The sequence below is a fragment of the Oncorhynchus mykiss genome, chromosome 25 (genome assembly GCF_013265735.2).
Source record: "Oncorhynchus mykiss isolate Arlee chromosome 25, USDA_OmykA_1.1, whole genome shotgun sequence".
Classification (NCBI taxonomy): Eukaryota; Metazoa; Chordata; class Actinopteri; order Salmoniformes; family Salmonidae; genus Oncorhynchus; species Oncorhynchus mykiss.
This window is the reverse complement of record NC_048589.1, coordinates 22,939,399-22,956,924: the sequence shown is the minus strand read 5'-3', so window position 1 is coordinate 22,956,924 and position 17,526 is coordinate 22,939,399. Positions and strand designations below refer to the sequence as shown.

The 17,526-nt window shown below is 42.1% G+C and overlaps 1 protein-coding gene across 1 annotated transcript in view; it reads left to right on the top strand.

Annotated features, from left to right (window-relative positions):
* The first annotated feature begins 1,975 nt into the window (after positions 1–1,975).
* The window catches only part of LOC110504210 (estrogen receptor beta-like), a 29,104-nt gene continuing 13,553 nt past the window's right edge, over positions 1,976–17,526 (top strand). The window contains 4 exon segments of the mRNA XM_036962978.1: positions 1,976–2,466; positions 2,618–2,772; positions 3,017–3,133; positions 3,287–3,610. Of these exon segments, the coding sequence (XP_036818873.1) occupies positions 2,144–2,466; positions 2,618–2,772; positions 3,017–3,133; positions 3,287–3,610 (919 nt within the window). The 5' untranslated portion in view covers positions 1,976–2,143.

Below are 17,526 nucleotides of genomic sequence, written 5' to 3'. Positions count from 1 at the left end.
TAACTTTGGCAACAACGCCACTAACAAAGTCAACTACCCACAAAATACAAAGGAAAAAAGACTGCCTAAGTATGATTCCCAATCAGAGACAACGATAGGCAGCTGTCCCTGATTGAGAACCATACCCGGCCAAAACATAGAAACAGAAAACATAGAAATAAAGAAACTAGAATGCCCACCCTAGTCACAATAGAGACACCCTACCCAAAATAGAGAATAAAAGCCTCTCTATGGCCAGGGTGTGACAGCATCAGCACTGTGATGTGAAGAAATGATTCGGTCTAAGACAAACAGCACTTTGTCCCTCTTTTAACACTTTACATCGATATATTTTATTAAACTAAAGCAAAAGTGTTGTGGTGCTGCCACACCTGATTGAAAAGTGCTGAGGAAAATGCTTCCTCGCTAAGTTTTCCAGCGGCCCTGACTGTGCTCTTCTCTACCTGTGCTGTTGGTAGCTGTGTTATTCACTTTGAAACTGATTAATGTGCTGATGGCCTGTTTGTCCCAGCCTAATAATACAGTATTTTACCTACAGTACATGTAAAAACTGAATACCTACATAAAAACTCCTTATGTTGCACTTAGTTCTATTATTTATATATGAGTATTGAACATGTTCTATTATTAAATATAAGTAGGCCTATAGACTTTGTGCAAACTTGGATTCATGCCACCAGGACAGTCCATTTTGCATGCTTCTCATCCATGTGACCCAGTGTTTTACCCCACATGCATAAAGTTAGGGCCATAACCTACGTCCAGTAAATCAAGGCACTGGCCAAGTGCCTGTGTCATGTTCGTTTAAAGAAGGATTGGACCAAGGTGCAGCTTGGTAGGCGTACATCTTTCTTTATTAGATGACACCGAGAAAACAACAAATACAAAATGAAACGCACAATTCTGTAGGGCTGGAAAGCAACAGTACAAAAAACACGATCCCACAAACTAAGGTGGGAAAAAGGCTGCCTAAGTATGATCCCCAATCAGAGACAACGATAGACAGCTGCCTCTGATTGGGAACCATACCAGGCCAAACAAAGAAATAGGAAAACTAGAATGCCCACCCCAACCTAACCAAATAGATAAATAAAAAGGCTCTCTAAGGTCAGGGAGTGACAGCCTGGACGTGTTTATGACTCTTTATGATTGTGCATGTCACTCATCAGAGGCAGAAAGGAAAGGCAAGCAAATGTATTGTGCAAAATTTCCAGGAGGCTTCGGTGCAATGATGCTTTCTCTTCCATACACTAGGCATGAATTCCATCTCGCTCTGATCCATCTTAGCTGTGCTATACTCCAGGGGATAGAGAGGGGCAGACTCTAGCGAGGCATCAAAAACTTCATAGCCTGGCTTTTAGTATCCAGCTGAGCATATTGAACAGAGGAAAAATCTATCAAGCTAGCACAGCTGAGTCAGTCACACACACACACACACACACACACACACACACACACACACACACACACACACACACACACACACACACACACACACACACACACACACACACACACGTTTCTTGAGAAGGTCTTCGGGGTGCAGAGGGAGATGCAACGTATGGACAATCTCGCCGATTCCAAGGATTATAACATTTAGGGGACAAATTAATAAATTGAGGGAATGAATTAATATATTTGGGGGAAAAAAATATTGAGGGAATTAATAAAAACAAAAAACAGAGGGAACAAATAAAAAAACAGAAGGAACAGATTAGCCTGGCTGGGTTTTTTTCTTCATCACCATGACTCCTGAGGGGCTCCTTAAATGAATTCAAATAATGATCAAATAGTTTTTGTTGAGGAGGATGAGTGAAGATAACATTATCGTTGAGTGACTTGGTGTGCACTTTAGAATATCTATGTGGTATTTGAGTGTGACTCCATATCCACTTTCTCTATCCTGCTCTCTATCCCACTCTCCATCCCTCCCTCCATACTGCAGATGGACTTCTCTCTGACCGGGCCCAGTGAGCTATGCAATAGACATCAGCAGCAGCCACAACTTCAGCCCAATGTTAGCCCCAGCATTGCCTGTTTTCCTGGGAGTGGGACTGACACTTCTCCCCTGCTCCAGGTCCAGAAGGTGGGCTCCAACAAGGCCCCTGGACTCCTGCCCCCCATTTACAGCCCCCTCAGTGGCATGGAGAGCTCCAGCCTCTGCATCCCCTCTTCCCACACAGGCAGCAGCCATGATTACAGCCCTGTAGCCTTCTGCAACCACTCTACGCTGGGCAACAGCAGACCAACCATCTCTGACAGCTACTCTCTGTGTCCCCCACTCAGTCCCCACCTCTTCTGGCCCTCCAATGACCACGGCCAGCACAACATGCCCCTGCTGACCCAGCACTGTCCCCAACCCTTGCCGTACAGCAATCCCAACCACCACGCCCCCTTTGAAGAGCCTAAACCCCACAACCTCAACCTCACCCCTAGCAGGTAGCTACGACCTTCCAGCATCTGACAGTGACACACCCTCCGTTTGTATCTTTCAATCTTTACACCTGTCTTATTTGACCCTTGCTTGTCTCCTGTAACATCTCAGATGGGTAAACAAAAGGAGACAGCCTCTTTGCAAAACATAGGCAACCTATTTTGTAGTTTGTGTGTTAAACAGTGTGATTGATGTTCCTTCTCATAGCCCTCTCCTCCACCCTACCAAGCTGCCGGGGGAAAACTTATGTGCCGTATGTAATGAATACTCTTTGGGCTACCATTACAGCGTACAGTCTTGTGAGGGCTGCAAGGCCTTCTTCAAGAGGAGCATCCAAGGTAGGACCAACAAGGGAGCTGTGTGGTGTCATTACAGTGTCTCTGCCCTGGGAACTGGGGTCATGGTGTCCACTGTAGGGTCTGATCTCTGCGAGACCTCATTATATCCTGTTTTTACCTACTGTACTATAGGTCTCCAAGGATTATCTGCAGTCTATTATGTAGTAATATGGTTTATTGTAGGTCAATCAGATGTGATACAATTCATGTAATATTTCCCAATGTCTAGCTCTATCTTTTCTAGGGCACAAGGACTACGTTTGTCCAGGGACTAACCAGTGCACTATCGACAAGAACCTCCGTAAAATGTGCCGGTCCTGCCGCCTACGCAAGTGTTATGAAGTGGGCATGAAGAAGTGTGGTAGGCAGCCATCATCCTTATCTACTCTCTCTCACTTGCTGAGTTGTGAAACCCAACCTCATGTAGTCAAACATGTGAGCTGTGAGCCTGTGAGCTTGTAGAAGTATCTGTAGGAGTGAAATGCATCAGTTGTTTGTCTGTGCTGTTGTTCAGGTATGAGGCCGGAGCACTACAGTTACATGGGGGCGAGGCACAGGCGTGTGCCTCAGGGGCGGGGGGCACCAGGCGGGCTGGTGGGGGTTGGTGCCAGGGCCCAGTGGAATCTGGGGGGGGGCTCCCTCCCCCTGCTGGAGGGGCACCACTCATCCCTGACCCCTGAACAGCTGATATCCTGCATCATGGATGCGGAGCCGCCAGAGATCTACCTGATGGAGGACCTAAAGAGGCCCTTCACTGAAGCCAGCATGATGATGTCACTCATCAAACTGGCCAACAAGGAGCTGTTCCTCATGATCAGCTGGGCCAAAAAGATCCCTGGTGAGACACCTGTGTGTGTGTGTGTGTGTGTGTGTGTGTGTGTGTGTGTGTGTGTGTGTGTGTGTGTGTGTGTGTGTGTGTGTGTGTGTGTGTGTGTGTGTGTGTGTGGTGTGTCAGCTTGCGTGCAGCACATGTTCAAGGTTTGGTTGATGCCCCGAGTTTAAATGTGAGATACAGTAGGTATGTCTAAAGAAAGACTACATGGCTAGCTGTAGACCCTTCACACCCTGCCCTACTTCAATATCTACTAACTGTGATCAGTACTGTAGTAGTTTGCCCTTAGCCTTCTCATTACCCCACGTACTGCAGCCAGCCATATGGCTGTGTAGTCCCGAGGGACAGGAAATCACACGGGCTATGAAGGGGTTACTCCTCCTCTCCTCTCCTCTCCTCTCCTCTCCTCTCCTCTCCTCTCCTCTCCTCTCCTCTCCTCTCCTCTCCTCTCCTCTCCTCTCCTCTCCTCTCAACCCTGCTGCAGAGCATTGTTCCCCCCTCACTCAGGGTTGTAGAAGTGAGCCTAGCAGGTGCCCTCTCAGGGGAGATGTGTCTGAGTTCACAGACTCTTTTGTCTGAAATGGGGGTTTGGTGAAATAAGGAGATGTGAAAATTAGCTTGTATTGTCAGTTATAAAGAAGAACAAAACCTCTACAGACTAGCTGTGCATAATGGATTTGCTCCAGAGAGCATTGCAGTTTCATTTATGAAGGTGCCTCAGCATTTGGCTTTGTTCCAATATCAATCTTTCAGTACTTGTCCAGCTAAGACTGCTGTGTGCTTTAGGGTGCTCCTAGTCTGTCAGGGCTTTACTATGCATTTCATCTGTCCTTTATTAGTCCCTTTAAATGTAAAATGTGAACGTTATTTATACATGGAGAAAATCGAAACTCTCTGAAATGAAAATGGATGGCCCTTAAAAAATCAAACAAGTGACCCTCCCATATACCGCAAAATAATATTTAAAACAAAGTTGATAGCAGAGAACATGTCTACCGTTTACCCTCACTTCTTGGACAGACCAGAGCCTTTGTCCTGTAAGCATTACATGGCAACGCTGGAATTTTGATAGCACACAGGGCTGCGAGCCAGAAGGTCGTTGGTTCGCAGACCACTATGGACAAAAGTAGGGATATAAATATCTCCTTCACAGTAAAAGCATTGCATGAATCAATTGTCGTATTTGCAGGTCTGAGAATTGTTTTCCTTTTTATTAACATTATATGTAATTCTATGTAATTTTACATATTAGTTTAATACATTTTTAATACCACACAAATGACCGAAATTACAAGCTATGAATGGACAGAGAGATAGGCCTATCTTATCATATTTCTCCAATGCCAAATGAGTGTCTTGTTTGCAACGAAACTGTCCCTGTTTAAATACACTGCTCAAAAAATAAAGGGAACACTTAAACAACACAATGTAACTCCAAGTCAATCAAGGAGTGGTTCTGCAGGTGATAACCACAGACCACTTCTCAGTTCCTATGCTTCCTGTCTGATGTTTTGGTCACTTTTGAATGCTGGTGGTGCTTTCACTCTAGTGGTAGCATGAGACAGAGTCTACAACCCACACACAAGTGGCTCAGGTAGTGCAGCTCATCCAGGATGGCACATCAATGGGAGCTGTTGCAAGAAGGTTTGCTGTGTCTGTCAGCGTAGTGTCCAGAGCATGGAGGCGCTACCAGAAGACAGGCCAGTACATCAGGAGACGTGAAGGAGGCCGTAGGAGGGCAACAACCCAGCAACAGGACCGCTACCTCCGCCTTTGTGCAAGGAGGAGCAGGAGGAGCACTGCCAGAGCCCTGCAAAATGACCTCCAGCAGGCCACAAATGTGCATGTGTCTGCTCAAACGGTCAGAAACAGACTCCATGAGGGTGGTATGAGGGCCCGACGTCCACAGGTGGGGGTTGTGCTTACAGCCCAACACCGTGCAGGACGTTTTTCATTTGCCAGAGAACACCAATACAGTGCCTTGCGAAAGTATTCGGCCCCCTTGAACTTTGCGACCTTTTGCCACATTTCAGGCTTCAAACATAAAGATATAAAACTGTATTTTGTTGTGAAGAATCAACAACAAGTGGGACACAATCATGAAGTGGAACAACATTTATTGGATATTTCAAACTTTTTTAACAAATCAAAATCTGAAAAATTGGGCGTGCAAAATTATTCAGCCCCTTCACTTTCAGTGCAGCAAACTCTCTCCAGAAGTTCAGTGAGGATCTCTGAATGATCCAATGTTGACCTAAATGACTAATGATGATAAATACAATCCACCTGTGTGTAATCAAGTCTCCGTATAAATGCACCTGCACTGTGATAGTCTCAGAGGTCCGTTAAAAGCACAGAGAGCATCATGAAGAACAAGGAACACACCAGGCAGGTCCGAGATACTGTTGTGAAGAAGTTTAAAGCCGGATTTGGATACAAAAAGATTTCCAAGCTTTAAACATCCCAAGGAGCACTGTGCAAGCGATAATATTGAAATGGAAGGAGTATCAGACCACTGCAAATCTACCAAGACCTGGCCGTCCCTCTAAACTTTCAGCTCATACAAGGAGAAGACTGATCAGAGATGCAGCCAAGAGGCCATGATCACTCTGGATGAACTGCAGAGATCTACAGCTGAGGTGGGAGACTCTGTCCATAGGACAACAATCAGTCGTATATTGCACAAATCTGGCCTTTATGGAAGAGTGGCAAGAAGAAAGCCATTTCTTAAAGATATCCATAAAAAGTGTAGTTTAAAGTTTGCCACAAGCCACCTGGGAGACACACCAAACATGTGGAATAAGGTGCTCTGGTCAGATGAAACCAAAATTGAACTTTTTGGCAACAATGCAAAACGTTATGTTTGGCGTAAAAGCAACACAGTTCACAATCCTGAACACACCATCCCCACTGTCAAACATGGTGGTGGCAGCATCATGGTTTGGGCCTGCTTTTCTTCAGCAGGGACAGGGAAGATGGTTAAAATTGATGGGAAGATGGATGGAGCCAAATACAGGACCATTCTGGAAGAAAACCTGATGGAGTCTGCAAAAGACCTGAGACTGGGATGGAGATTTGTCTTCCAACAAGACAATGATCCAAAACATAAAGCAAAATCTAAAATGGAATGGTTCAAAAATAAATATATCCAGGTGTTAGAATGGCCAAGTCAAAGTCCAGACCTGAATCCAATCGAGAATCTGTGGAAAGAACTGAAAACTGCTGTTCACAAATGCTCTCCATCCAACCTCACTGAGCTCGAGCTGTTTTGCAAAGAGGAATGGGAAAAAATGTCAGTCTCTCGATGTGCAAAACTGATAGAGACATACCCCAAGCGACTTACAGCTGTAATCGCAGCAAAAGGTGGCGCTACAAAGTATTAACTTAAGGGGGCTGAATAATTTTGCACGCCCAATTTTTCAGTTTTTGATTTGTTAAAAAAGTTAGAAATATCCAATAAATGTTGTTCCACTTCATGATTGTGTCCCACTTGTTGTTGATTCTTCACAAAAAAATACAGTTTTATATCTTTATGTTTAAAGCCTGAAATGTGGCAAAAGGTTGCAAAGTTCAAGGGGGCTGAATACTTTCGCAAGGCACTGTATTGGCAAATTTGCCACTGGCGCCCTGTGCTCTTCACAGATGAAAGCAGGTTTACACTGAGCACGTGACAGACGTGACAGAGTCTGGAGACGCCGTGGAGAACGTTTTGCTGCCTGCAACATCCTCCAGCATGACCAGTTTGGCGGTGGGTCAGTCATGGTGTGGGGTGGCATTTCTCTGCGGGGGCCGCACAGCCCTCCATGTGCTCGCCAGAGGTAGCCTGACTGCCATTAGGTATCGAGATGAGATCCTCAGACCCCTTGTGAGACCATATGCTGGTGCGGTTGGCCCTGGGTTCCACCTAATGCAAGACAATGCTAGACCTCATGTGGCTGGAGTGTGTCAGCAGTTCCTGCAAGAGAAAGGCATTGATGCTATGGACTGGCCCGCCCGTTCCCCAGACCTGAATCCAATTGAGCACATCTGGGACATCATGTCTCGCTCCATCCACCAACGCCACGTTGCACCACAGACTGTCCAGGAGTTGGCGGATGCTTTAGTCCAGGTCTGGGAGGAGATCCCTCAGGAGACCATCCGCCACCTCATCAGGAGCATGCCCAGGCGTTGTAGGGAGGTCATACAGGCATGTGGAGGCCACACACACACTACTGAGCCTCATTTTGACTTGTTTTAAGGACATTACATCAAAGTTGGATCAGCCTGTAGTGTGGATTTCCACTTTAATTTTGAGTGTGACTCCAAATCCAGACCTCCATGGGTTGATAAATTTGATTTCCATTGATAATCTTTGTGTGATTTTGTTGTCAGCACATTCAACTATGTAAAGAAAATGAATGAATATTTAATTCATTCAGATCTAGGATGTGTTATTTTAGTGTTCCCTTTATTTTTTGAGCAGTGTATAAAGAAATCTGAGAATCAATCAATCAAATGTATTTATAAAACCCTTTTTACATCAGCCGATGTCAATAAGTGCTATACAAAAACCCAGCCTAAAACCCCAAACAGCAAGCAATGCAGATGTAGAAGCACGTGGCTAGGAAGTCATTAAGAATCTGAGCATGGTACTTTCAAAAGTTAGGCCTACCTTTCCACCACAGACAGAGTAGGCCTGCCGATGCAGAAAAATTGAAGCTTTAACTGCTGGCCTCTCTTCTACCGTGGCTTAACCCAATGAGAGGTCACAAGTGTTTCTCTAAATGCTATCTGTGTTTAAATATCTTCTATTGTACAGAAAGTGAATAGCTTAATCATTTGATAGTGACATAATTAGATTACCTCCCTGAATGTCAAAGAAACAAAACAATGATATCCCCAAGTGCATCAAAGTCAAGTCTTTCCCGGGTATTTTACACTTGTTTCTAGCATAAAGCATTGCGGATCAAAGCAATGTTATAGATCACTTTATATAATCAGATCTGTTTAATTTTCTACAAAATATTAAAACTCTAAGGATGCACCCCTTTTTTTTAAATTTTCACCTAAAATGACATATCCAAATCTAAGTTCCTGTAGCTCAGGCCCTGAAGCAAGGATATGCATATTCTTGGTACCATTTGAAAGGAAACACTTTGAAGTTTGTAGAAATGTGAAAGGAATGTAGGATAATATAACACAATAGATCTGGTAAAAGATAACACAATAGAAAAATACAACCGTTCTGTTGTATTTTTTTGGTACCTTCTTCTTTGAAATACAAGAGAAAGGCCATAATTGACACGATCGTCATGGTAATCATACTCGGAACAAGGCGTAAAGTTCCACATGTTTAATTAATTGAAACTCACAAAAACAATAAAGCGCAACGAAACATGACGTTCTGTAGAGCTCACAGGCATCAACACGAAAACATGATCCCACAAAACCCAGTGAGGAAATGGCTGCCTAAATATGATCCCCAATCAGAGACATTAACATTAACAGCTGCCTCTGATTGGGAACCATACCAGGCCAACATAGAAATAAATGCACTAGATCACCCACCCTAGTCACACCCCGACCTAACCAAAATAGAGAATAAAAAGGCTCTCTATGGTCAGGGCGTGACAATAATGTATTATTCCAGCCCAGGTGCAATTTAGATTCTGGCCACTAGATGACAGCAGTGTATGTTCAAAGTTTTAGACTGATACAACAACCATTGCATTTCTGTTAAAAATGTTGTATCAGGACTGCCCAAATGTGCCTAATTTGTTTATTAAAACCTGTTATGGCAAGGCGATCCCCGAGGGGAACTCCATCCCCCATTCAGCTGAAAAGGTGGCACAGGGAATTCAAAAATATTCTTTAGAAATATTTAACTTTCACACATTAACAAGTCCAATACAGCAAATGAAAGATAAACATCTTGTTCATCTACCCATCATGTCCGATTTTTTTAATGTTTTACAGCGAAAACACAACATATATTTATGTTAGACCACCACCAAATCAAAGGGAAAACACTTTTGGCTATTTCCAGCCAGAGTCACAAAAGCAGGATTAGAGATAAAATGAATCACTAACCTTTTGAAAATCTTCATCAGATGACACTCATATGACATGTTACACAATACATTTATGTTTTGTTCGATAATATGCATATTTGTATCCACAAATCTCGGTTTACATTGACGCCATGTTCAGAAATGCCTCCAAAATATCCAGGGGAATTATAGAAAGCTATGCCAGATAACAGAAATACTCATCATACACTTTGACTAAAGATACATGTTCTACATATAATTAAAGATACACTGGTTCTTAATGCAACCGCTGTGTCAGATTTTTTTTAAACGTTACGAAAAAAGCCTACCATGCAATAATCTGAGACAGCGCTCAGACGTGAAAGTATTTCTCCGCCATGTTGGAGTCAACAGAAATACGAAATTACATCATAAATATTCCCTTACCTTTGATGATCTTTCATCAGAATGTAGTGCAAGGAGTCCTAGTTCCACAATAAATTGTTGTTTTGTTCCATAATGTCCAATACTAGTGTCCAATTAGCTGCATGTGCTAGCACTTTCAGCTCACGTGCCCAAAAGCTGACGCTGGTCCAGGACAACTCGCACGAAAACTTAAAAAATATATATTCCAGGTCGAATAAACTGGTCAAACTAAGTAGAGAATCAATCTTCAGGATGTTATTTTCATATACAGTGCCTTGCGAAAGTATTCGGTCCCCTTGAACTTTGCAACCTTTTGCCACATTTCAGGCTTCAAACATAAAGATATAAAACTGTATTTTTTTGTGAAGAATCAACAACAAGTGGGACACAATCATGAAGTGGAACAACATTTATTGGATATTTCAAACTTTTTTAACAAATCAAAAACTGAAAAATTTAGCACTGATTATGCTGACAATGAATGGGTGACATAAACCTAAATAGAAACTGATAATTGTGCAGGACTTCAGTATTATTTACTAAAACTGTTGTTACACTAAGGTTTTTATTATTTTATTTTGCTCTTGCTGTAGTATTGTAGCTCACTCCTGACCGGTCACATTGTACAGTGCCTGAGTGGCGCAATGGTCTAAGACATTTTTGATTTCTTTCCCTCTAAAAACAGAAATAAATAATTCTAAATAACAAACTGGCTATATTTACAAATTAGTAACAATGTCTCACCCCATGTTCAAGAATGGCCTTTTCTCACTAATTTTACATTATTTGAAAACAAAATCATCTCCAAAATATTGTTATTTTTTTAAACAATTAATTTTGAATGATATAAAAGTCCCTTGGATATTCTCACAGATATATTATAAACCATGTTATTAGCAGAACAATATACACTACCATTCAAAAGTTTGGGGTCACTTAGAAATGTCCTTGTTTCTGAAAGAAAATCTAATTGTTTGTTCATTAAATAACATAAAATTGATCAAAAATACAGTGTAGACATTGTTAATGTTGTAAATGACTATTGTAGCTGGAAACGGCTGATTTTGAATGGAATATCTACATAGGCGTACAGAGGCCCATTATAAGCAGCCATCACTCCTGATTAAAGAAGCAATAAAACGGGCAATCTTTAGACTAGTTGAGTATCTGGAGCATCAACATTTGTGGGTTCGATTACAGACTGAAAATGGTCAGAAAAAAAGACTTTCTTCTTAAACTCGTCAGTCTATTCTTATTCTGAGAAGAAATTGCCAAGAAAACTGAAGATCTCGTACAACGCTGTGTACTACTCCCCTCACAGAACAGCGCAAACTGGCTCTAACCAGAATAGAAAGAGGAGTTGGAGGCCCTGGTGCACAACTGAGCAAGAGGACAAGTACATTAGAGTGTCTAGTTTGAGAAACATACGCCTCACAAGTCATCAAGTGGTAGCTTCATTAACTTCTTGACGCACCCATCCCGTTAACGGGATCATTTTCATCAACACCCGCTGAATTGCAGTGCGCCAAATTCAAATTAATTTACTAAAAATATTTAATTTTCATGAAATCACAAGTGCAATATAGCAAAACACAGTTTAGCTTGTTGTTAATCCACCTGGCGTGTCAGACCCCAATACAGATTTTCTGCGAAAGCATAACAAGCGTTTATGTAAGAACATCTCTCTCAGTAGACAAAATATTACAAACAGCTAGCAGCCAAGTAGATTGGTCACGAAAGTCAGAAAAGCAATAAATTAAATTGCTTACCTTTGATGATCTTTGGATGTTTGCACTCACGAGACTCCCAGTTACACAATAAATGTTCCTTTTGTACCATAAAGATTATTTTTATATCCAAAATATCTCCATTTGTTTGGCGCGTTATGTTCAGAAATCCACAGGCTCGAGCGGTCATGACATCGCAGACAAAAATTCCAAATAGTATCCGTAATGTCCACAGAAACATGTCAAACGTTTTTTATAATTAATCTTAAGGTTGTTTTTAAAATATATAATCGATAATATATCAACCGGGACTGTAGCTTTATCAATAGGAGAGGGAGAGACAATGGCTGCCCCACTCTGTTGCGCAAGCAAAACTCTCAAACACCCAGCTATCCACTGACGCGATGTGATCTTTCTCGCTCATTTTTCAAAATAAAAGCCTGAAATTATGTCTAAAGACTGTTGACACCTTGAGGAAGCCATAGGAAAAGGAATCTGGTTGATTTCCCTTTAAATGGAGGCAAGGCATCCAATGGAACAGAGAGCTTTCAGGAAAAACAGCACTTCCTTGTTGGATTTTCCTCAGGTTTTCGCCTGCAATATCAATATTTTGACAGTTTTGGTTTTCTATCCTAATCTGACAATTATATGCATATTCTAGTTTCTGGGCCTGAGAAATAGGCCGTTTCAAATGGGTACGTTTTTTAGCCAAAAAAACAAAATCCTGCCCCCTACACTCAAGAAGTTAACTAGTACTGGCAAAACACCAGTCTCAACATCAACAGTGAAGAGACGACTTCGGGATGCTGGCCTTCTAGGCAGAGTTGCAAAGTAAAAGCCATTTCTCAGACTGACCAATAAAAATAAAAATTAAGCTGGGCAAAAGAACACAGACACAGGACAGAGGAACTCTGCCAGGCAACATGAGTCTCACTAGTGTTGAGTAATGTGCTGGTAAAAGTGGTGTAGGTCTTCTTTATTTAGAGCATATTGAAGTTAGAAGCAATAGGATTTGAAGAAATAGCGTACAACTATTTTAGCACCATTTCCCTCTGCTCTGAGACAAGCATGGGGACTGGTCTTGATAAATCAATGAGATGTTTATTTTCACTGAATCTCCGTTTGGGTATACTACAATTATACAATTAGGGTATGGAAATGTTATGTTCTTAGTGTAACCTTTATTTAACTAGGCATGTCAGTTAAGAACAAATTCATATTTACAATGATGGCCTACACTGGCCAAACCCGGACGACGCTGGGCCAATTGTGTGCCGGTTGTGATACAGCCTGGATCAAATACGCACACTCCCAGATCCATTACATTATATCTTAGTCTCAGGGACGAGTTCCTTCTCCTCAAGGCCAATAAATCCTCTTACCTTCCGGACTGATCAGATTCACCCAACACCAGAACTACAACTAAATAAACAACGTTTAATACTTAACAAACCCCAATGTCATAGTTTTTTGGGCTACAAACAAAGTGGGACATGTGTGATTTAGAGCCATAAACCTTTTGTTAACCTGTCTACGATACTGGTTCCCAATTGGGAATCAACCCTCCCACGTTCAGCTGAAACGGTGGCGCATGGAACGCAAAAATATTCTTAAAAATATTTAACCTCCACACATTAACAAGTCCAATAGCTCAAATGAAAGATAAACACCTTGTTCATCTAGCCAGCAAGTCAGATTTCTAAAATGTTTTACGGCGAAAACATAGCACATATATATGTAAAACCACCACCAGACACAGCTCATTTCAATAGCCAAAACATGCAATCAACAAACGCAGGATTAAAAAATAAATCGCTCACTAACCTTTTGAAAATCTTCATCAGATGACAGTAATATGACATATTACACAGTACATTTTTTTTTTTTTCAATAATATGCCATTTATATTCATAAATGTCCATTTACAGTGAGTTCACCTTCAGAAATTACTCAAAAATGCCCGCAGGAAATCTATGTAGCGCGGCAAGATAACGTAAATAGACATCATAAACTTTGACTAAATATACATGTTCTACATATAGTTAGAAAGATACACTGCTTCTTTATGCAACCGCTGTGTTAGATTTATTTTTAACGTTACAGAAATCGCACACTATTCCATATGCTGAGACAGCGCTCAGTTCCAAGCTACATTTCCACGTAATGTTGGAGTCAACAGAAACACAGATTTAAGCATAAATATTCCCTTACCTTCGATGGTCTTCGTTCAGAATGTTCTGGAAGGCTTCATACTTACCCAATACATCGTTTGGTTTCAAGTCTTGCGTCTTTGTATTAGCTACTGCTAATAACATCAGCTGAAATGCACCCAAAACGTCCTTTGGTCCGGAAAAGTTGCGCATCAAAACTTCAAAATTACATATTATATGTCGACTAAACAGGTCAAACTAAGTGCAGAAGCAAGCTTTATGATGTTTTAGACACGCAAAACAAACTTCAATTCAATCGGCCATCGTCTGCTCTTCTCTTGAGTGCTGGAACAAAGGAATGGCTGGGACCAATTCGCGCCCATACGCACAGCCTATTCTCTCGTGGCACGCACTAATTTCACTCCCATAGGGTCAATTCTCGCGGGATTTGAACGATTCAAAGCTCTAATGAAAGAGGACATCTAGCGGAAGAGATAGAAAGTGTCCCCAGAATCATAACTGGTTGGGAAGGGTGGGGGCCATGACGTCAAAGTTGCTCCAACTTTCATGGCCACAAAAACTAGTTTGGAAGAATGCCTGCCCTGTGAGTTCTGCTATACTTACAGACATAATTCCAACGGTTTTAGAATCTTTAGAGTGTTTTCTATCCAATAATAATTTTTATTTGCATATATTAGCAATTTTTGACAGATTTTTTTTCCAGTTTACTAGGGGTACCCAATCTCTCCAAAGGGGGCGTATGTCTGCCATATCCTTAACAGGTTTTAACTGACAATTCAAAGGTGCTTTGTCAGCAGTGTCACGCCCTGACCTTAGAGAACCTGTTTATGTCTCTAGTTTGGTTTGGTCAGGGTGTGAGTTGGGGTGGGTATTCTATTATTTGTATTTCTATGTTTTGGCCGGGTAGGGTTCTCAATCAGGGACAGCTGTCTATCATTGTCTCTGATTGAGAACCCTACTTAGCTAGTCCTTTTTCCACCTGTCTTTGTGGGAAGTTTACTTTGTTTAGGGCACATAGCCTTTAGCTTCACGTTTTTTTTTTTTTTGGTAGTGTTTATTGTTTTGTTCGGCGACATTTTCCAAATAAAGAGAAAATGTACGTTCACCACGCTGCACCTTGGTCCTCTTCTTTTAACTGCCGTGACAAGCAGTCAGAGTTTGATATGGCCAAAATTCAAAGTCAAACTTAACTCAAGAACCTAAAAAAAACAAATCAATAAGGAATGTAAAAATACAAGGACTGTATGTTTGAAGCAAACAATATCGGTATTAATATTATTGTATTTTCAGATAGCTCATAGATTTATGGGATGTCAACCTCTCAGCAATTTAAAGGGCAAAGATACTGTAATAAGAACACCGGTTTCCCGCGTGCCCACACAACATGGGGATCCTTTAGATAAATAGCCCGTCAAGTTGTATGGTCGGGAGTAGGTTACAGTACTGGGCTAAAATAAAGTACTATGGCACTTAAATAAAGTGCCATAGAATTCTGCGGCACCATGCCAGCTGTGCTGCAGTATGCTGGAACTTTTATAGGACGAACCACTGTAGGATGGAGAGTGCACCAAAGGAGGGGGGCTCCACAGCAGCGCAGAGGCGATAGACTGGGGATGTGGTGGTGTGGACAACGGGGCAGCGGAAGGTGAGCTGGCAATGCATGAACATGGGGAGGGGTGCTCCATAGTGCACAGGGAGGGAGGCGAGTTTCAAGTGGATCGAGAATTCAGCAAGGCCTTTGGGAAGAAAGGTTTACATTTTGTGCAATTAAATGTCCAAAGCTTACTACTGAAGATGGATGAGATATGCCTGTTGGTTCGCAAATCAGAGGTGGGTGTCTTATGTTTTACAGAGACATGGTTGGATTAATCTGTTTGTGAAATTGAGATGGACAATTATTCTGTCAGGAAGGATTGGAACGGTGATGAGATATGTGCCTTAGTCCGTTGGACTGATTAGTCCGTGGGACTGCCAGATGATGAAGCTGCTCCAGAGTCCAATGTCGGCAAACTTTACACCACTCCAGCTGAAGCTTGGCATTGTGCATGGTGATCTTAGGCTTGTGTGTGACTGCTCGGCCATGGAAGCTCCCAACGAACAGTTATTGTGCTGACGTTGCTTCCAGAGGCAGTTTGGAACTCAGTAGTAAGTGTTGCAACTGAGGACATCATTTATTTTCACACGCTACGCACTTCAGCACTCTGCGGACTCGTTCTGTGAGCTTGTGTGGCCTACCACTTTGCGGCTTCTAGAAGTTTCCTCTTCACAATAACAGCACTTACAGCTGACTGGGGCAGCTTTACCAGGGCAGAAATTTGACGGACTGACTTGCTGGAAAGGTGGCATCCTATGACAGTACCATGTTGAAAATCACTGAGTTTTTCAGTAAGGCCATTCTACAGCCAGTGTTTGTCTATGGAGATTGCATGGCTGTGTGCTCGATTTTATACACCTGTCAGCAATGGGGTGTGGCTGAAATAGCCAAATCCACCAATTTGAAGGGAGGTCCACATACTTTGTGTAGGTCCTAAACTAAATTGTGTAGGTCCTCTGAAATCATGAAATCAGAGCGGAGTTAGGGGTTAGGTGCTGACTACTAAAAACCTCTGTTAGCTAGCAGGGATGCCGGAAGCTTGATAGGGGTGAGCATGGCCACTAAAGTGCTAGGGAAGGTTAATGCCAGGACTACATTTTTGGCTAGAAAGTCCAAGCTGCTTGATAAGGATTCCATGACAGTGCTAGCCACTGCCCTCATTCAATGCCATTTTGACTACACTAATACTTCCTGGTTAGGGGGCTTATATACGTTTCTGAAGGGGAAACTAAATATTCCACAATAAGCTGATCAGGGTGGTGTTGAAGGTGAGTCCACATACTCACAGGCAGGAGCTGCTTTCAGGAACTCAACTGGCTGCCTGTTGAGGCTAAGGTGTCCCAGATTAGACTGGGTTTGGTTATCAGGAGTATTGATGATTCTGCGCCCAGATATCTAGCTGATTACTTTCCCCATGTTAGGGATGCACACAATCACAGCACCAGATCAGGTGATGCTAATGTGGGCTTATACAGGTTCAGGAGTAATCGTGGGAAAGATACTATCTTCTACACTGTAGTCTCAGAGAGGAATGTGTTGCCTCTAACCATAAAAACAACATCCTCTCTGGGCAAAAAACTATTTGATGTCTTCTGTGTACCTTGCGATGCAACTGCAATGATATCATATATGTTCTTCTTCATTTTTAGGTTTTATTATCTCGCTGTAATACTGTTTGCAACCGTGTTGGATCTTAACTTGCCGTCTTGTCTCAAGAGGACCAGAATGGAAATAAGTCCCAGACGTTATCGTGTATTATCCTCAATGATTTTACTCATGTGCATGTATGGCTTTTCAAGTTTTGTGTGTGCTTGTTTATTTAAATGGTTGAATTAATAAACAGAACTACATTTATATTGTGCGTCCAGTGGAGAATGAGAGATGGGGAACACTTCGATATACAGTACCAGTCAAAAGTTTGGACACAACTACTCATTCAAGGTTTTTTTGTTTTTTTTAAAACTATTTTCTACACTGTAGAATAATAGTGAAGACA